Here is a 21,421-nt window from a genome sequence, read left to right on the forward strand (position 1 = left end):
GCATGCCCTTCTTAGCTCATCTGTAAGCTCCTTATTCATTCACACAAGTTTCCTTAGATCCACTTTTTTTTTCTTGTTGAAACTGTCTGCATTACGCCCTTCAATAATTCTCCATTTAGAAACTCCCCTCCATCTTGGACTCCTTTCTCTTTGAGTATTTTTGACTACAGGATGTCACTCAGTAGCTCCTTAAGCTTTTTGAAATTGGCCTTCTTAAAGTCCAGAGTGCGTGTCAGACTACACTCAGCTTTCCCTTTCCTCTGTATCATGAAACCCAGGAAGACACGATCACTTCCTCCCAAGTTTCCGAGTACAGTGGTACCTCGGGTTAAGAACTTAATTCATTCTGGAGGTCTGTTCTTAACCTGAAACTGTTCTTAACCTGAAGACCACTGTAGCTAATGGGGCCTCCTGCTGCTGCCATGCCGCCGGAGCACGATTTCTGTTCTCATCCTGAAGCAAAGTTCTTAACCTGAAGCACTATTTCTGGGTTAGCAGAGTCTGTAACCTGAAGCATATTATAACCTGAAGTGTATGTAACCCAAGGTACCACTGTACCTTTATTGAACCCCCCTCCCTGCAAATAAACACCAATACCTCCCCCTAGATTTATTTGAGCCCCTCTAAACTGTGCCAGCCTTTCAGCCACCAAGCGAAACTGTGCGAGCGGAGAGATCGTGCAAATTTCAGGTGAGGAAGGGCACCGATTAAAATTTCATGTATGGCGAGTTCCCCCGAGAGTGATGGCGGACGAGTTTTCCCTGTCGTGCTGAGTAAGCTGCTGTGATACAAGGTGACTTGAGGACATGGAGAGGGAGCTGAACTTCTCTCCACCCTGCTGGGGAGCAATTCATTTTGTCAGTTATTAAAGGGTGGGCTCTGGTTCCCCCAGGAAAGAAGAGCCAGGAGATGGCGGTCCAGTCTAGAACAAGAGTAGCAAAACAGTAGCATGGGTGGGGAAGGACCATAGGTCAGTGGGAGAGCATCTGCTTTGGGTCTCAGGTTCAGTCCCCAGCATCTCCAACTCATGCTGGGGAAGCCTTCTTTCTGAAACCCTGGGGAGCCACTGCCAATCAGTGTGGGCAATATTGAGCTAGATAGACCAAAGGTCTGACTCATATTAAGCCAGCTTTCAATGTTCCTAAGTTCAGCAATAGGTACCCATATCCTTTTCAGACCACTGCATGGAGAATAAAAGTAGCTCATGAGCCTACAGAGACTGACCATCAATACAAAGGATGCCTATCCAGTGCAGTTGTCTCCAACCTGATGCCCTCCAGATGTTTTGGACTTCAACTCTCATCACCTCTAGTCACTAGCCATGCTGACTGGGGCTGGTGGGAATTGTCATCTGAAACATTTGGAGGGCACCAAGTTGGGGAAGGCTTGTCTAGAAGGCACTCAAATACCACATCAGCTGGAGAGAAGTGGGTTCAGATGTTAATTATTTTGTTTATACCTCACTTTCTGTGGGACGTGGGTGGCGCTGTGGGTTAAACCACAGAGCCTAGGACTTGCTGATCAGAAGGTCGGCGGTTCGAATCCCCATGACGGCGTGAGCTCCCGTTGCTCGGTCCCTGCTCCTGCCAACCTAGCAGTTCGAAAGCACGTCAAAGTGCAAGTAGATAAATAGGTACCGCTCCAGCGGGAAGGTAAACAGCGTTTCTGTGTGCTGCTCTGGTTCTCCAGAAGCGGCTTAGTCATGCTGGCCACATGACCCAGAAGCTGTACGCCGGCTCCCTAAGCCAATAAAGTGAAATGAGCGCCGCAACCCCAGAGTCGGTCACGACTGGACCTAATGGTCAGGGGTCCCTTTACCTTTACCTTTACCTCACTTTCTAGGCAAAATGGGCTCCCATACCATGCTCATATGCCTCCTGAGTGATCCTGCTCACTGCTTCTCTTGCCTCCCACCCACATGATTTCTATCATTCAAGGGGGAGGATGAGAGCTGGGTTCTTCATCATGTAGGGAGCCTACTTGAATAGCCGGGAAGAGCTGTAGCTTAGTGGTAGCACATCTGCTCTACGTGCAGATGGTCCCAGGTTCAATCCCTGGGAGGGAATTCAAATTCAGAATTTCAGTGTTTGCAAATGCGGATTTTGGAACTCCCACTCCTGTACTTCAAACTCAAAGTTTGATTGGAGAATTCCAGTTCTGTGCCCTACGTTTGCTTCTTTTCCACCGAAGAAGATGAGGATGGGTTGTTGACTCCTGAACTCAACTTACGGAACAGTGGAGCGATTCTCCGGTAAGTCTGGCAAGATGGGGTGGTCCTCTGTTTTCGATATTTCAGGTTTGGCTGTTGGGGACACAGACTCCCTGACCCCTGCATGCAAAGACAAGGATGAATTAGACCAGCAAGGGGTGGCTTATCCATCTTGGGGCAGAAGTAGAGAGAGGTCAGGCAAGCAGACAGACTGCCCAGCCAAGCTTTTCATGGGCTGGTAGGTCCCTAGCCTCACCATAAAAGCATGAAACCCTGTTCTGAGGAGTGTCTAGTTTTCCAGCTAATTTTTTCTGTGGGAGGTACCCTTCAAATGCAAAAAGAACGAAATGCAAAAACTCAAAACAAAACCCAGAGGCTGGAGGAAATTTGTGATCCTATCAAATGTCATAGAAGCCCAGGCTGCAAGCCCTATTGCTAAGGTGTTGATTGCATTCTGCCTGTTCTCTGTACCACCTCCTAGTGACTGGAGCAGGGAATTGCAAGCAGTTTGGGGTTGGGTTGAACCAATAGTGTGGGCAAACTCATGGACCACAACAGCAAAGAGGTCTATCATACGGGTGCCTGAAAATAACAGGGTGGTGTATAAATATCAGATCAGTGCGGAATCCTCTTGGCTGTGTCAGGTAATGCCAAGGAGCCAATGGCATGCCACCGGCTACTATATAAACCTTCTAGATCTGCTATGCTCCTCCCATCTGGGCCATTCATAATTGAAGATAGCTACCAGGCTATTCCCTCTGCTCCACCTACAGTGAGGATAGCTCAGTCGGTAGAGCACGAGACTCTTAATCTCAGGGTCTTGAGTTCAAGCCCCACATAGGACAAAAGATTCCTGCATTGCAGGGGGTTGGACTAGATAGCCCTCATGGTCCCTTCCAACTCTTCAATTCTATGATTCTATGATACTTGCCAGCCTATAGTTCCAAGCGCCTGACATCTCCGCTGTGCAGGGAAACGGAGCCATGCCTCCTGGTTTCTCAACACCAGTTCTTCACCCAACCAACTTGACATGTGCACAAACAGACCCGGGCTCACCATAGAGTTGCCATATCCGGACTTTGTCATCGTAAGGCAGGTCATACTTCAGGGGATCTCCGACGGGGCCCTGGTAGTACGGCCTCATGATCGACTCTATGGCAGAGATGTGGGTCAAGCCAATGGCGTGGCCAAACTCGTGGACTGCCACGGCAAACAGATCCATCCCATGGGTATCTGAAAATAACAAGCAGGCAGGGAAAGATGCACAAATAAGTAAATAAATGTATAACTGATTGCCCTTCCCATCCTTTTGCAAGCATACACATGCAATTTAAACAATAGAGGGGAGCTTCTTTCCCCTCCCTCGGAGTTCGTTTACGCAACAGCGTAAAATATAGAGGAGAAAATCTTCAGCAGGGTATCTAGAATAGAAAAAAACAACAACAAGATGACAGCGTCAATCAGAATGCAATCAAAAGAAAAATTAAGAAAGGAATGGAAATGTGTTGAAGAATATATTGTACAAAATCATTCTGTTAGAAACCTCTGGATAAGTATAGATTGAACCCATTAAGTTAAGAAGCTATATTTTTAATAGATGAATGATCATTCTAATGAACAAAACTGAACACAATATTAGAATTGTGTGTTTTTTTTAAAGTAACAAGTTGGATATAACGCATATGGGTGAAGGAAGTCAAATGGGTATTTGGGTAAAAGGAGAGGTGGTTATAGGGTTAGGTGTGGGGAATTTGTAGAAATAATATATTACATGTTATGTACAATGTTGAATGTGTCTGACAATTAACATGTACAGTCATACCTCGGGTTAAATATGCTTCAGGTTGAGCGTTTTCAGGTTGCGCTCTGTGGCGACCAGGAAGTAATGGAACGGGTTACTTCCGGGTTTTGTCGCTCGCGCATGCGCAAACGCTCAAAATGATATCACGCGCATGCGCAGAAGCGACGAATTGCGACCCGTGTATGTGCAGACGCAGGTTGCGTTCTACTCAGGATGCAAATGGGGCTCCGGAACGGATCCTGTTCACATCCAGAGGTACCACTGTAACGTGAATTATTTTTTTTTTAATAAAAAAGAATAGCTTGCTATATCAGGCTAATGGCCCATCTAGTTCAGTATCCTATTCTCACAGCGGCCAACTAGATGCCCCTGGGAGACCAGCAAGAAAGATCCTAGCACAAGAGCAATGCTCCCCTCCTGTGCATAGCTGTCAACTTTTCCCTTTTCTTGCGAGGAATCCTATTCGGAATAAGGGAAACGTTGACAGCTATGCTCCTGTGGCTTCCAGCAGCTGGTACTTAAAGCATTGCTGCCTCCAGCTGTGTGAGCAGAGCAGAGCTATCATCTCTAGGAGCCACTGATAGCCCTCTCCTCCATGAATTTGCCCAAGTCCATGAATATGTCCAAGCCATCTAAGTAGGTAGCCTTCACCACCTCCTGGCAGACTGATTTCCATAGTTTGACCATGTGGTGCATGAATAAATACTTTCTTTTATCTGCCCCAAATCTTTGGACGAAAACAGAAAATGACAACCTCCTCCCAGTTATTATTATTATTATTATTAATAAAAAATTTATTTATACCCCACCCATCTGGCTGGGTTTCCCTAGCCCCTCTGGGCGGCTCCCAACAGAATATTAAAAACATGATCAAACATTAAAAACTTCCCTAAACAGGGATGCCTTCAGATGTCTTCTAAACGTCAGATCGTAGTTTATTTCTTTGATATCTGATGGGAGGGTGTTACACAGGGCGGGCGCCACTACCAAGAAGGCTCTCTCCCACCTCTCACCTGGGAGCTTTCTTTTCCTCTCTCTTACTTGGAGAAACTGCCAGTGACCTGTTTCTCACTCGGGGTCCTTCCACCATCTACAGTATCTGCCACTCTCATTTTATTCTCTCTCTGTCCTTGCCAACAGGCCTTGGCTTGCAAAGAACCCAATCTCATTGTCAACAGCAAGCTGCCAATTAACAGCACACTGCTAGTGCAACATCTCCAGCCCGACTCCTTGGCTGGACAGCTCCACTGCTGCTTCAGCAACTCTTACTTTGGATCTGCTCCTGCTGCTACAGCAGTTGACCCACTGGAAGCCTTTCTCTTTCTTTTCTTTATATACATATACATATACATATACATATACATATACATATACATATACATGTTTGTGTGTGTGTGTGTGTGTACACACACACACACACACACACACACACACACACACATCATTTCCAACAGTCATTTATTTTCTTATACAATGTTTTAGACTTCCATCAACCGCATCTGAAGATTTTTCAGTCTTTGTCACTTAATCTACATTTCTTAATTTCTCTATTACTTTTGTCCTTAACTAATACCTCTTTTCATAGTCTTCATTTCAATATTTCGCATAATCCTCCTTATAAAACTTCTTGCAATCCTACTAGTGTAATCTGTTTATTACAATTTCGTTTCAAATAATTCAAGTGTCTACTCCAGTCCTCTAAGAATCTCTGGTCCCGCGGGTTTCGAATCCTTCCTGTCATCTTATCTAGTTCTGCATAGTCCATTAACTTCATTTGCCACTCTTCTTTCATTGGTAATTCTTCTTGTTTCCATTTTTGTGCCAATAATATTCTTGCTGTTGTTGTTGCATATAAAAACAATTTACTGACCTGTCTGTTAATATCCTCCCCTACAATGCCAAGTAAAAATGCTTCTTTTTTAAAAAATAAATGTATATTTCAACATCTTTTTCATCTCATTATATATAATTTCCCAGAAGCTTTTCACTTTCTTACGTTCCCACCATATGTGATAAAAAGTTCCTTCTTTTTCTTTACATTTCCAACATTTGTTACTGACTTTATACAGTGGTACCTTGGGTTACATACGCTTCAGGTTACATACGCTTCAGGTTACAGACTCCGCTAACCCAGAAATAGTGCTTCAGGTTAAGAACTTTGCTTCAGGATAAGAACAGAAATCGTGCTCCGGCAGCGCGGCAGCAGCAGGAGGCCCCATTAGCAAAAGTGGTGCTTCAGGTTAAGAACAGTTTCAGGTTAAGAACGGACCTCCAGAACGAATTAAGTACTTAACCCGAGGTACAACTGTACATTTTATACATGTATAAAGGAAGCCTTTCCCTTTCTATAGAGGTTCGTCCTCCTTTGGCCTCCCCCTTCTTCCCTCGACGCTCATGGAGGCAAACAGGGCACTCCCGCACATTTCCGCAGCTCTCTTACCCTGACGTACCTGATGATCGGAAAGTCCAATATTCATCATCGTCAAAGTGAGTGTCCCCGGCGGTGTGGTGTTCCCCTGGGAAGAAAGCGTGGGCGACTGTTCCGCCAGGACCGTCGAAGGGGTACCCATCGTTGTGGTCCGTTTTGGAGAAGTCGATCTGGATGTCGGCATTGTTGCCAGCCACTTCGTGGAAATTCAGCGGCGTGATGTCGCTCCACACCTTCAGGGCGTAGTACATGAGGGCGCGGACTGTGTCGTGGCCCAGATGAGATTCCTTGGGGAAAGTGCGAACTCTGGAATGGAAAAAAGGCAGCCCATGATCAGAAAAGAACAGCCCCAAACTAAATTATACTCAGGGTAAGGTAAAGGTAAGGGGACCCCTGACCATTAGGTCCAGTCGTGGCCGACTCTGGGGTTGCGGAGCTCATGTCGCTTTATTGGCCGAGGGAGCCGGCGTTCAGCTTCCGGGTCATGTGGCCAGCATGACTAAGCCGCTTCTGGCGAACCAGAGCAGTGCACGGAAACGCCGTTTACCTCCCTGCCGGAGCGGTATCTATTTATCTACTTGCACTTTGACGTGCTTTCAAACTGCTAGGTTGGCAGGAGCAGGGACTGAGCAACGGGAGCTCACCCCATTGCGGGGATCTGAACCGCCGACCTTTTGATCGGCAAGTCCTAGACTCAGGGTACTCAGGGTAGACCTACTGAAATTAATGGACCCAAGTTAGTCTTGTCTGTTATTTTCAATGGAAGCAACCCTGGATACAGCCACCTTTTTTGGATGACCGTGACACATTTGTTTTATATATTGTTATGTACTGAGTTGAATAGGATCCAAACTGTAGCAGTCTGATTGGTCCTAGAACAATAGGATCCAAAAGGCAGCAGTCTGATTGGTCCTAGAACAATAGGATTCAGAATGCAGCAGTCTGATTGGTCCTAGAACAATGCAGCAGTATGATTGGTTGGCAGGAACCACCCAATCCTGCTCCAGATAGAAGTGAATCCACAACCTGATTGGCTTACAGTAGAATTCCAGAATTAGCCAATCATGTGCAGCCCATTGTGTAAATAATGTATATAAAGCAGATACTGTGAGGGGACATTCATTCATTCCTCCTCACCACTATGAGCTGAATAAAGAGCATGAAATCACTTTGCGACTCTGAGTATATTTCACTGGCAACGAGGATGGGATCCCGCTGAGCTGACTGCCACACACAGCACCGCAGCACCGCCAACTGCCGCACCGCTGCCTCGCACCGTGTATCCAGGCTTCAGCTCCGGGGCACAAGGAACTCAGAATGGCAGCCAACAGCAGCTTCTCGCCATTCAACCCAGCATCTGGAGACTGGGAAGCGTACGCCTCCCGTTTCACCTTCCTCCTAGAAGCCAAAGGGGTCGCCGACGAAGAAGACGCCAAGAAGAGGGCGATATTCTTCAGCGTCTGCGGAGAGGAGACGTTTGAAATCGCCCGGGCTCTCCTTGCGCCTGAAGACGTCGCTACTGTTCCATACAAAACAATAATGGAACAGCTGAAGGGGCACTTTTCGCCGCAGCCCTCAGTGGTGGCTCGTCGAAATGCCTTCTACGCAAAGCGGCAAGCCCCTGGGGAAACCATAACTGGGTTTGTGACCTCTCTCCGCCAAGCCGCCCGGTTCTGCAACTTCTCAGAGCTGGAGAACATGCTTCGTGACCGCCTCGTCGGTGGCCTGAAGGATGAGAAGCTGCAACGACGCCTCTACGCTAAGAAGGACCTAACGTTCCAGGTCGCTCTGGAGGAGGCCCTGGCAACAGAAGCTGCCGAGAGGTCGACCCAAGAGGCACGGCCGAGCCTGCCATCCCAACCGAGGGTCCACCATGAAGACCTCACCGACGACTCAGGATCCGACAGGGAGGAGGTGCACCGAGTACAGCAGCGCACTCAAGCAGCGCACAGACCACAGCTGCCTCGACGAGAAGGAGGGAACTGCGCAAGCTGCGGGGAGAGTCACGAGAGGAGGACCTGCCGTTTCCGCAACGCAGAGTGCAGGCAGTGCAGAAAATCGGGACACATCGCCCGGGTGTGTCGGGCTCGGCCCACCCGACACCAGGCATCAGATGACCAATCCAAGAGCCCCAGGTCCCGGGGCCCAACGCACCAAGGCAACTCGACGGAGCTCACGGACTTCCAGGTATACCAGTTGCCCCACCCCAACGTAGAGAAAATTTATGTAGAGGTACAGATAGAGGGGGCCCCATGCCGCATGGAGCTTGACACGGGTTCAACTCTATCCATAATCTCGGCAAGGACCTTAAGGAAACTGTGTCCCACTGGGGGTCCCAAACTCAGGCCGGCCCCATTCACCCTCCGGGACTTCCAGAAACGTAAGGTCCCCACAATGGGGGTGGGGACCTTCAGGGTGCAATACCGAGGGCGGACGCGGCAACTGGACTTGCTTGTGGTCAAGGGCCCCTACATTAGCTTACTGGGATTGGCATGGTTTGGACCACTGGGGCTAGCTGTCACCGGGGTGAACCACACTAGCTTACAAGTGGACGTGGACGCCATATGCAAGGAATTTCCAGGGGTTTTCGATGGGAAATTGGGACAGTATACGGGCCCCCCCATTGCGCTACAGCTTGACCCCGCAGTACGACCGGTCAGGCTCAAGGCCCGCCGGGTCCCGTTCGCCTTGAAACCCCGTATAGACGAGGAATTGGACCGACTCGTAGAGCAAGGAGTGCTGGAGCCGGTGCGTACTTTTCCCAGACACTCAACACAACCGAGCGGAACTACTCGCAAATCGACAAGGAGGGTCTGGCAATCGTAAAGGGAGTAAAAAAATTCCATGATTTCTTGTATGGGCGGCCCTTCACCGTGGTGACTGACCACAAGCCGTTGCTTGGCTTGTTTGCCCCCGAAAAGCAGACCCCCCAAGTGCTGTCTCCTCGCGTCCTCAGGTGGTCAATTTTCCTTGCCAGCTACCAGTATGCACTGATTCACCGACCTGGGAAGGCGATGGGCCATGCGGACGCCCTCAGCAGGCTACCACTACCGGAAACAGGCCCTGACCCAGCACCTGCACAAGAGGTTATGAGCCTGGAGCTGCTTCCCGACCGCCCCATTCAGGCACAAGAAGTTGCACACCATTCCAAGAAAGATAGGGTCATCTCCCGGGTCCTGGACTGGGGGTGGAGGGGATGGCCCAGCAGCAGCCCCGGGCCAGAATTCGCCGGCTACACAACCCGCAAACATGAACTGTCGGCCCACAAGGGGTGCCTGTTATGGGGAAGCAGAGTCGTTGTTCCCCAGCCCCTCTGCAAAAGGGTCCTCACAGCCCTACACGAGACACATCCAGGGGTAGTAAGAATGAAGGCCCTTGCCAGGAGTTATGTGTGGTGGCCGGGGATCGATGGAGAGATAGAGGCCTGGGTCAAACACTGCCAGGCCTGCCAAGAATCCCGCCCAGATCCCCCAAGGGCCCCAGTCCAGTCCTGGGAGTCCGCCCGAGCACCATGGTCACGCCTGCATGTGGATTTCGCTGGCCCCTTTCAGGGGAAAACATTCTTCATAGTGGTGGACTCCTACACCAAATGGCTGGAAGTCGCACTGGTACCGTCCACTTCCACGTCCGCAGCCATCCGGGTACTACGCAGGCTGTTTGCAACCCACGGGCTCCCTGACACTCTCGTCTCAGACAACGGGACTGCATTTACGTCAGGAGAATTCCAAACCTTCACAGCGCAGAACGCCATCCGCCACATCCGTTCGGCGCCGTTCCACCCTGCCACCAATGGCCAAGCAGAACGCATGGTGCGGACCACCAAGGACACCCTTCGCCGCATGACGCAAGGGGACTGGGAGTACCGCCTTGCCACATTCCTTCTAGCACAGCACAGCACCCCCAGCTCAACGACTGGCCGGAGCCCCGCTGAGCTACTAATGGGTCGGCGCCTTGCAATCAGATTGGACCGCCTTCACCCCGATAGAGCTCAGGATGAGGTAGTGGTGGGGGAAGGCAGGAACCCCCGGACCTTCGAGGCCCAGGACCCAGTGTACGCAAAGAATTTTGGGGCAGGCCCAGCATGGGTACCCGCCACAATCACCAGGGTCACTGGCCCCGTGTCGTACGAGGTGCTAACGGATGGGGGGCAATGCTGGCGCCGCCACTGCGACCAGATACGGCGACGATTCCCGGGAGAAAACCAGGAGGAGGACAGGTCAGAGGAGTCCCAAGGGAACAGCGGGGCAGTGAGGCCCATAGAGCAGGAGGGGCCAGCAGGAGAGGCAGAATCAGTAAATACAGAGAGGACCCGTGAGGCCGAAAGGACACCGGAACCAGAACCACGACTGAGCGAGCCGGTTGCACCAGACCAAACAGCCGCATCACAGCCAGCATCCTTGGAACACGAGCCAGAACCCGGAGCCCGGACCAGGGAACACCCCAGGCCACAACGCACACGTAGGCCGCCGGCATACCTTGAGGACTATGAATGCGACCTCCCGGGCAGGACTGGAACTTAGAGGGGAGGGGTGTTATGTACTGAGTTGAATAGGATCCAAACTGTAGCAGTCTGATTGGTCCTAGAACAATAGGATCCAAAAGGCAGCAGTCTGATTGGTCCTAGAACAATAGGATTCAGAATGCAGCAGTCTGATTGGTCCTAGAACAATGCAGCAGTATGATTGGTTGGCAGGAACCACCCAATCCTGCTCCAGATAGAAGTGAATCCACAACCTGATTGGCTTACAGTAGAATTCCAGAATTAGCCAATCATGTGCAGCCCATTGTGTAAATAATGTATATAAAGCAGATACTGTGAGGGGACATTCATTCATTCCTCCTCACCACTATGAGCTGAATAAAGAGCATGAAATCACTTTGCGACTCTGAGTATATTTCATATATATATGTACAGTGGTACCTCGGGTTACAGACGCTTCAGGTTACAGACTCCGCTAACCCAGAAATAGGACCTCGGGTTAAGAACTTTGCTTCAGGATGAGAACAGAAATCGCGTGGCAGCAGGAGGCCCCATTAGCTAAAGTGGTACCTCAGGTTAAGAACAGTTTCAGGTTAAGAACGGACCTCCGGAACGAATTAAGTTCTTAACCCAAAGTACCACTCTATTTATTAAAGATTTCTTAGTTTACAAAAATAATTTGCATTCTCTCTCTTCCCCCCCTCCAAGTTGCATTTTCTACAGATCAGTTTCATTTGTTGTGAGACATTAGTGTTACATACAGTGTTAGGTTAAGAAGAAAATAGGGGGAAAGAGGGGGAGGAAGGAATGGTGAGTGGGGTGAGTTCGGGTGGCAATGCTTCTATTCTTCTACTTATTGTATGTGTGGGGTTTTGTGTACTCTTACTATTCACTTGTTGTATTTCCTTGGTGGTGAGAGAGGTTGAGGGTGGTCTAGGGTGTGGTTGGTTGTCTTTGGTCGGCTGTAGTGAGATTTGTTTTTTGTGTGTGTGTGGTGTGTGTGTGTGTGTGTGTGTGTGTGTGTGTGTTTGGCTCAAGATAGCCAGATTGATTTGTATGCTGTTGGCGGATTCTTGTCGTTGTCTTGTTGGGCTGTGTATGTGATAAAGGGGAACCATACCAGGGTGTAGGCGTCTTCTTCTATTTGTCCCCATGTCAGTTTCAGTTTATTGGTTAGTTTTTCTAATAAGGCTGTTTTCCATCAAATGGTACAGTGGTACCTCGGGTTACATATGCTTCAGGTTACAGACTCCGCTAACCCAGAAATAGTACCTCAGGTTAAGAACTTTGCTTCAGGATGAGAACAGAAATTGTGCTTCGGCGGCGCAGCGGCAGCAGGACGCCCCATTAGCTAAAGTGGTGCTTCAGGTTAAGAACAGTTTCAGGTTAAGAACAGACCCCCAGAACAAATTAAGTACTGAACCTGAGGTACCACTGTATTTGATACCACTGGTCCATGTTCACTCCTGACAGGTCTCAGGATGCTGTGACTTTTTTTTTAATGAGGGCAGAGACTGTCTTACTACTGATCTTTGCAAGCCGCTCTGGGAAGGTTTTCTGGCCAAGCAGTGGGGCAAAAACTGTTTAAATAACTAAAAAAAAGAAAGAAAGAAAGAAAGAACCCTAAAAATGAAAGTGCTAAAATTAGGTTTGCTGCTTGTTTGAAGAAAGCTTAGTTGATTAATTTGATGAGCTTTCAAGTGAGTGAAGAAATCTGCATAAATGCGTGTGCAGTTTTGAAGAGGAAAAAGAGAGAAAACATGTTTTGTGTGTCTTTAAGATTGTGCATGTGAAGACACACACACACACACACACACACACACACACACACACCTCATTCCCCCATGTGACAGTGAATGGCAGATGCCTCTTTTAAAATGGAGCCCTGCTTCCTGCAACCTTTGTAAACACTTACAAGATTTGTTTTGGAAAAAAAAATGTCATCTGATGAATTAGAGTGCTTTTTCAATTTCTTTAAAGGGTTTTTAATTAATCAAGCCGGTGAATTAATTAAAGGCTGCAGCCCCAATTAAAATTCCATGCCACACCCTACTGTGATTTAAAGACAAAGACAGGAACTCAAGGACCTGTAGCCATTGTTATGGAACCATGGAGCCAGGAGGAAACTCTGAAGGCCATCTAGCTCAACCAGCGCAGGAATTCTGCAAACTGGCATCCCTGATAGATGGAGGTCCCTCTTCCCCAAAGGGTTAAGGACTATTTTTCTGGAAAAAGAGGTGCCGGATCACACCATGAACTCCTCTATTGTTCTCTTAGAATGGCAATGGCGCCCACCTGAGAGGTGCTGGAACTGAGTTCTGGCAAGCCCCGGTTGAAAAAAGCCCTGAGCGTTGCTCTCTCCCTTTGCTTCTTTGATCAAATCTGGAGCTCTCCACAACTGGAAGAATCTGGAGCCATTTTTCTTTGGCCCAAGAAGCAACTTTGCTTGTCGGAAATACAGCGAAGTAATTTTCCTGGTGTTTTTTTCCTTTTCCTTTTTTAAAAAAATGAAAAACGACTGGTTATCTACAGGCAACAGTCTCCTGCTGAGACCTTTAAGACTGAAACGAAAGGGGGGAGACGGAGAGCGGTGGAGGATTTGAAGCGAAGAAGGAGAGCAGGAGAGAGCGAGCCTCGTCTCTGGAGGGGCCACGCGGTGTGGCACTCTCAAAACCAAGCGCAGCTGCTGCCTGACAAGAGCAGCAATTAGCCTGAGAGAGTCCCCTTGTGTACCAGCCAATGCCACAGGCTCGGTCTTGTCGCGATAGAGCCAGTGAGTCCTTTTCAAGAAACCCCCAACTTTCAATTTGGCCTGAGCGAAGGCGACAAATCCAGTTATCTCCCAGTGCCACAGGTCTGGAGCCAGTTAGCAGTTGATTTGCGCAAAGTCCCTTAAGAATCCGATTGGACAAATTCATTAGTTGGAAGCGTGTTCGCTAATGAATCCCTGCAGGACACATAGAGGATGGCAGAGGCTTAGTTATCTCTCTGTACAGGTGACGTGTGGCTTCTTCTGTTGCTGTTTGTGAGCGTCCCTGCCCAACCGAACACACTGTCCAGCTTCTCAAAAGCAGGCTGGTCAGATCAGACTCTCTCACCCAAAATAAAAAGGAGATCCGCTCACTTAGAGGTTTTTATTTCTTTACGACAGCGGTAGGGAACCAATTTCAGCCCTGAGGCTACACCCTTCCCTAGTGAACCTTCCAGGGGCCACATGGCAATGGCGCATGAAGCCAGAGGCAAAAGCAGGTGGAGCAATGATTGTGAAAGTTACTTCTGTGCAGTAGGCTAGTTCCTACACACACACACACACACACACACACACACACACACACACACATTTCTCTATCCAGGTGTTATAAGAATTTTAAGGCTTCAAATATAAAATCAATATTCATAAATGCACACATATCTAAATACAGTGGAACCTTGGGTTGCAAATGTGATCCGTGCGGGAGGCACGTTTGCAACCTGCAGCGCCATGCCTGCACACGCGTGTGATGCAATTTGGGCTTCTGCGCATGCACAAAGCGCGATTTAGTGTTTCTGCGCATGCATGAGTGCCGAAACCCGGAAGTAACCCATACCGGTACTTCCGGATTTTGGCACATCCGTAACCTGAAAACGCGTAACCCGAAGTGTCTGTAACCTGAGGTACCACTATATATGAATCATGTGCCTGAAATAGTATGGGAGAGCAATCCTGGAGCCATTTTGACTCTCCCAATAACCTCAAATATTCCTCTGCAGGAAGGGAGGCAAATGGGGAAAGCCTTCCCATTGATATTTTGCTTGCACATCCTGCCTTAAGGGCGTATTTGTGTATGAAAAGGGTGAGCCTGTGACATGGATTCAGGAACTAAAGTATTAAGCATCACAAAAGAATGGCCAGGCTGCCCAGATAATGCAATCAGTGACCGTTATCAGGTATCCTGGCAGACAGGCTTTCTGCTGTAGATGCCTCCTTCTGTGATGTATGTATGATGTTTTGGGGGTGGTGGTGGTATTGGGCTACAGGGTGGGCAATTTCAAAAGTTTATATGAGGGCTTGCGCACCATTGTTCAGGGTTCTCCTCCTTCCTGCGTGTGGTGAGTGGGGACCCTGTTGCAACAGTTCCTTGAATAAAGATTAGGCTTACTAGCCGCTTTGCTTCTCAATATATAGTCATACCTCAGGTTATGAACGCTATGGGTTTCGCATTTTTGGGTTGCAGACCACACTGCACCTGGAAGTACTGGAATGGGTTACTTCCAGGTTTCGGCACTTGCGCATTGTGCAGAAGCTCAAAATGACATCATGTGCATGCGCAGAAGCGCCGAATTGCGTCACGTGCGTGCGCAGACATGGCGCTTCAGGCTGCGAACACTACGGGTTGTGAACGTGCCTCCTGCATGGATTACGTTCGCAACCTGAGGTATGACTCTACTCTCGATGGCCTCTGTTATTTTCTCCTACTGATGGGGAACCCACTTAAGGACTCTATACGGGCTCTGGAATACCCCATAAGAGTTCAAGGACACATTTCAGCCAGGCAAAAGAAACTGGGGGGGAGTGCAAGGCAGGGCTGGTGAGGGGTGTGGTCCGGGGGGAAGAGTCCCCAGGGCCACAGAGAGAGAACCAGAGGGCCACATTTAGCCCTGGGGCTTGATGCTCCCCACACCTTTCTGGAAGATCTGAGCAGGCCTTTTGACACCCTCAGGATCCACCGGGTTAGGCTTCCAAGCCTCTGAGTTCTGTGCCAACAAACAAATTTTTAACAGCTTGGTGCCCTTGATTTCTGCCTCCACAAATCCCCCTTCTGCCTGCCCTTCTCCCTGGCCTTGTCACACAAAGCAGACAAGCATCCACAGCTCACTTGGCAGTGGCATGTTGACAAACAGCTCCAGCTGCTGACCTGCCTTTTTCTTAAAATGGCAGCTACTAACAGCATACGAATCAATCTGGCGAACCTGATTCAAAAACATCCACCCACCCCACTCACACATGAAAGTTCACCACAACCAATCACAAACAAGCAACCGGACCCTAGGCCAACCCCAATTTCTCTCACCACCAAAGGAACACAAGCGAATAGCAAAGAGAACCCTCACAAATGACGCTGACACAAAACCCCATACATACATTAAGCAAATTAGAAACATCGCCTCCCGACCCCCCCTCGCCTTCCCCCCCTTTTCTTTCTAATGTAACCCTAATGTCTCAACAAATGAAACTGACCTATGGAAAATGTAACTAGAAAAAAGAGACATGGCGCATACCTTTGTAAACCAAGAAAACTTTAATAAAAATATTAAAAATAAAATAAAAATGGCAGCTTCTTGAGCAGAACTAGTCCCTGGGACATGAGGCATGTTTGGGAGGGTGGGTTTGCCATGGATGTGGCACAAACAGGCTCTGTGGAGGACACAAAGTCGTGCAGGAATGCAATTGTGAAGCGGCAGGCATGCTTTCCTGCTTTGTGTTGCTACCTGGCCACACCTGGCTTAGCTCTTTAGTATATCCTTCGGGACACTCAGTTACTTTTGACAAAAAAACAAAACAAAACAGATGTCCAGAGCAACTTAAAAAGCTCAGGTCTAATTATGGATGCAAGAAGACACCATTTTCCATTTTCTACCTTTTATTTGTCACACGTGGCACTGTTTCCATTCCACTGCAGTTCATCCCCTGCCAAAAAGTATGCCATTCACCTCACTGCCTCACCTGAGAGAAATGACGCAACTTGCATTATTTTTGTAACCCAGTTAAGTACATGACGTAAAAGACGTTGCCATTAAATTGTTCCTCGCCGTTCATTTCAGCGCGAAGGAAACGCAACGCAAGCAGGAGGGAAACAAAACCAATTAAGGACCGAAAGCAACAGCAGAGAACGTATTCGCTGGATTGATTCCCATTCCGGTTTGTGGGATGAATAAGCAAAGACTGGCAATTCCTGCTCCCACATTCCCATTTTTAATAGAAATCTCTGACATCCTGAGATCTGATTCATATGTTACCCAGCTGGTGTGGGTGCTGCTTCTTCATGTCCGTATCTCAGAAATAATGTGGTAACAAATGAGTTGGCTTGAGAGCTGAAACAGAAGCTCAGCGTGACGTTTTCTACTTCTGGACTGAACAATGTTTAGACGGAAGCAGGGGGATCTTAGTGGTTCGAGTCTTCTCCTTGGGGCCATCAATCTTGGATCCAGCATCAGGGGTTGGCGCTGTTGGGCCCCAGTTGGGGGCACACCGTCAATGCTCTGAGCCTCCTGCCTTGTTGCTGCCGGTTTGCTTGCAGTTTCTCCATGGCAAGCAGAGAGAAGAAGGAGCAGGTTAGGCTGAGACCGGTGACCATAAGGTCACCCAGGGAGCTTAAAGGCTGAGTGGGAATCTGAACTCTGTTCTCCCAGGTCAAACTCCAACACTAACCATGGCACCGTTTGTACACAATCGGGTCCAGAGGGCGAGGCAAGGAGAAAGAAGAGGTGCACGGCAGGTATATCCATTTGGGGCACTAGTCCAGCAACTTCTGGGGACGCAGCTGGCACTGTGGTCTAAACCACTGAGCCTCTTGGGCTTGTGATCTGAAGGTTGGCGGTTCGAATCCCTTCGAATCCCATTGCTCTGTCCCAGTTCCTGCCAACCTAGCAGTTCGAAAGCACGCCAGTGCAAGTAGATAAATAGGTACCACTATGGGGGGAAAGTAAACAGCGTTTCCATGCACTTTGGTTTCTGTCACGGTGTTCCGTTGTGCCAGAAGTGGTTTAGTCATGCTGGCCACATGACCCGGAAATCTGTCTGTGGACAAACGCTGGCTCCCTCGGCCTGAAAGCGAGATGAGCGCCACAACCCCATAGTCGCCTTTGACTGGGCTTAACCGTCCAGGGGTCCTTTACCCACCTTTTACCTTATCAGCAACTTTAGCTCACTATTTTCTGTTCACTTTCCCTCAGCAAGCCCCCACTTGCTTTTTTGGGGGGGGGGGAGTTGTTTTGGAAATATCTCACCCCCCCAAAAAAATAAGTCTTTGGGCTTTCTGGGGATTTTTTCAACATTTTTCTTTAAAAATCCTCATGGACGCCATTTTGACAGTGCGATTCCCGGACGTGTCTGGGAAAACCCAGACATATGGCAGCTTAAGGGTTAATTCTGTTAAAGTCACCTAGCCAAGAAGAGGGTGGGTAGAGGTGCTGCTTAGCAACCAGCATGATCTTTGCTGAGGTAGCACATGCTCTCTGATTGGCTGTGCCGTTCTGAGAAGTTTCCACCTGTATGTTTCGTTGAATGTCACCCTGTACGTTTAAGGCGAGACTTTTGCTGTTCTCCTTAAATCATACACTGTTTTTGTTCAGTTTCCTCAGTAAAATGTTACCAAGATTTCTTTTCTCTCTGGACTCTCTGGTCTGCATTATTTAAGGAACTTTGCCAACATGCCAGCCATTGGTTTTACCTATCACTGGCTCTGTCTGGCTCCACTTGCTTCTTCTCTTTGGCTACTGCCCTACAAGTCCCAATGGGCTTGCCAAGCACAACTGCATTTTGTAGTAGCTTCACATGTGGCAGGAAGCAGCAACTGAACCACAGCTCCCTCCTCTGTGTGTGTGCGTGCGTGTGCGATTTGTTCCACAGTTAACACAATAGAAAGCAATTAATATTAGCATTAATATTCTCCCTGCCCCCCTGCCTAGTAATGCAAGCTGTCTCCAGGGGGTGGGTGGGGGGTGAGCGCTGTTGCTCCTTATTGTGACTCAGCAACCCTCCACCTGCTCTTTGCTGTAAGCCTAACTGGCATTTGAAAGCCGGCTGAGAGCCAAGCTGTCTGCGGGGATTGTTTTGGCATCAAAAGACCACGCAGAGTCGATGACTTGAAAAAACACAGAGCTCTTCCTTTCATTGAGATTGACAGCAGCCAGGTTGAATTGCTGTGTGGGGACGCTGAGTCAGCTCACAGGCCTTGCTCCTACGATTGCTGAGTCAGCTTGCATCACCAAGTCCCCGCTCGCTTCTCTGAGCAACGAAATATGACAGGCAGGGTTATGCCTGAGCAATTTCATGAGAAAGGAGAGAAATCTTTTCTCCTGCCCTCTCTGGCTCCAGCATATTGACTTCCCTGCTGATCGGGGACCATCTTCCTTTTCTAAGCCCTGCTCCTAGGAAATCAACCACCACACATCTCTTTGTGTGGGATGCTTTGTTAAAATGCTGTTTAGAGCGAGCGGCTAGATCAAAGTGATTGTGTTCTGGGGCTCAGCGTCTTCCCCAGGGTCTTTGCAAAGGTGACTTTTCAGGTGGTGAAAGGTCTGAGCTGCTCCAGACTGATTTTTTATTTTCCACAGGTGTGTTCTGCAACATGCCATTGATGCAGTGATAGTACAATACAGTGGTACCACGGGTTAAGAGCTTAATTCGTTCTGGAGGTCCGTTCTTAACTTGAAACTGTTCTTAACCTGAGGTACCACTTCAGCTAATGGGGCCTCCCGCTGCCGCCACACCACCAGAGCACGATTTCTGTTCTCATCCTGGGGCAAAGTTCTTAACCCGAGGTACTATTTCTGGGTTAGCGGAATCTGTAACCTGAAGCGTCTGTACCCTGAAGCATCTGTAACCTGAGGTACCACTGTAGTGGCAGATTTATACTGGACATAGTTTGTACATTGGCCATATCCACACTATACACGAAAACAGCAATGATACCACTTTAAACAGCCATGGCTTCCTGCAAAGAATTATGGGAGGTGTAGTTTGTTCAGGGTGCTGAGAGTAATTAGGAAACCCCTATTTCCCTCACACAGGAACAATTCCCAGAGTTCCTTGGATGTTAGACCACACTGGGAATTGTAGCTCTGTGGAACTGTAGCTCTGTAGCTCTCTGCAAAATGAATAAAATCAACGGTTTAAAGAATACATTCTAAGCTAAAAGTATAGATTAAAATAGGCATCACCTTTATTATACAGTGGCACCTTGGTTCTTGAATGCCTTGTGACTTGAACGTTTTGGCTCCCAAATGCCGCAAACCTGGAAGTGAGTTTTCCGGTTTGCGAACATTTTTTGGAAGCCGAACATCCGACTTGGCTTCCGATTGAGTGCAGGAAGTTCCTGCAGCCAATCGGAAGCCGTGCCTTGGTTTTCAAACATTTTCGGAAGTTGAACGGACTTCCGGAACGGATTCTGTTCGAGAACCAAGGTACGACTGTACTGGGTATCCGGTATATTCTGTTCATGTTTAACCATTATATGCTTATATTGTGGTTACTGATTTTATACAGTCCTTTAAAAAAAAAGGTGAAAAATACACATCAACTTTACATTGCCTGCCTGAACAGAAAGGTTTTAAGGAGGCACTGAAAAAAATAGAGGGAAGGCACCTGCCTAAAGTCAATGGGTGCAGGAGACGCCACACTAAAAGATTGGTCCCTTAAAAGTGCAGAATAAATATTACTTGGTACTTGTTTTAAAAGTGCCAGTTCCACAGTTCTAAGTGCCTGAACGGGCAGATGGCCCCATGTTGTTCAGTGCAAAGGAGAACAGAAGACTCAGGAATATACCACTGGACAACATAAAGGAATATTCACGGAGGCCTGTTTATTTTTTATTACAAGCTGGGAATCCCTTTACGATTTCTGAGTCACTACTGTTGGGCTTTGTGTTCACCAACACCTGATTTTTGCAAGCGGCAGCAGGGGGCGCTCTTGCCACATGGAGGTCCCAGAACTAAAGCGCATGAGCTGCAGTGCTTGGAGTTCCAGCCTGCCTTTTCCCCTGGGGACAGCAGAGCTCCAACTACTGCGGTTGTTAAAAATCCAAACAACAGAATAAATCAAACGCAAACCCCCACATTTATCTACTTTCCACTTGATCTCGGTTCAACCTGTTGAGGACTCTGGTAACGATGTTCTTCCCCAGCACAGGAGGACCATTAAGCCGAATATCTCTCCTGAAAGCAGCCAAGCGCTCCTGCAAGATAAAGCTGTCACGATGGCCGCCACCAACTGCTTGGGAACTCCAGTGGGGAGGGTGCCATTGTGCCCATGTCTGGCTCGTGGGCTTCCTAGAAGCAATAGTATACAACTTTAAACAATTGTGGCTTCCCCTAAAGAATTCTGAGAACTGTACTTTGCTAAGGGAGTTGTTAAGAGACCCCAATTTCCCTCACACAGCTACAATTTCCACAGTGGTTTACCTATCAATTGCTTTTCCCAAGGAACTCTGGGAATTGTAGCTCTGTGGGGGAATAAGGGTCTCCTAACAACTTGCAGCTCCTTCGCAAATAGAAGGGGAAGAAATGGAGACAGTGAGATATTTTACTTTCTTGGGCTCCGTGATCACTGCAGACGGTGACAGAGGTCACGAAATTAAAAGACGCCTGCTTCTTGGGAGAAAAGCGATGACAAACCTAGACAGCATCTTAAAAAGCAGACATCACCTTGCCAACAAAGGTCCTTATAGTAAAAGCTATGGTTTTCCCAGTAGTGATGTATGGAAGTGAGAGCTGGACCATAAAGAAGGCTGATCGCTGAAGAAT

The 21,421-nt window shown here is 48.3% G+C and overlaps 1 protein-coding gene across 2 annotated transcripts in view; it reads right to left on the minus strand.

Annotated features, from left to right (window-relative positions):
• MMP17 (matrix metallopeptidase 17) overlaps positions 1 to 21,421 on the minus strand; it is a 288,088-nt gene that overhangs the window by 146,044 nt on the left and 120,623 nt on the right. For both annotated transcript variants that reach the window (XR_013980392.1, XM_080985166.1), the window contains exons 4-6: positions 6,461 to 6,744; positions 3,266 to 3,442; positions 2,230 to 2,329 (exon numbers count right to left, since the gene is read on the minus strand). Coding sequence is in view for 1 of the 2 variants with exons in the window: in XM_080985166.1 (XP_080841292.1) it covers positions 2,230 to 2,329; positions 3,266 to 3,442; positions 6,461 to 6,744 (561 nt within the window). In the remaining variant the exon portion in view is untranslated. The remainder of the gene's footprint in view (positions 1 to 2,229; positions 2,330 to 3,265; positions 3,443 to 6,460; positions 6,745 to 21,421) is intronic.

The sequence above is a fragment of the Podarcis pityusensis genome (genome assembly GCF_964106645.2).
Source record: "Podarcis pityusensis genome assembly, chromosome: 16".
Lineage (NCBI taxonomy): Eukaryota > Metazoa > Chordata > Lepidosauria > Squamata > Lacertidae > Podarcis > Podarcis pityusensis.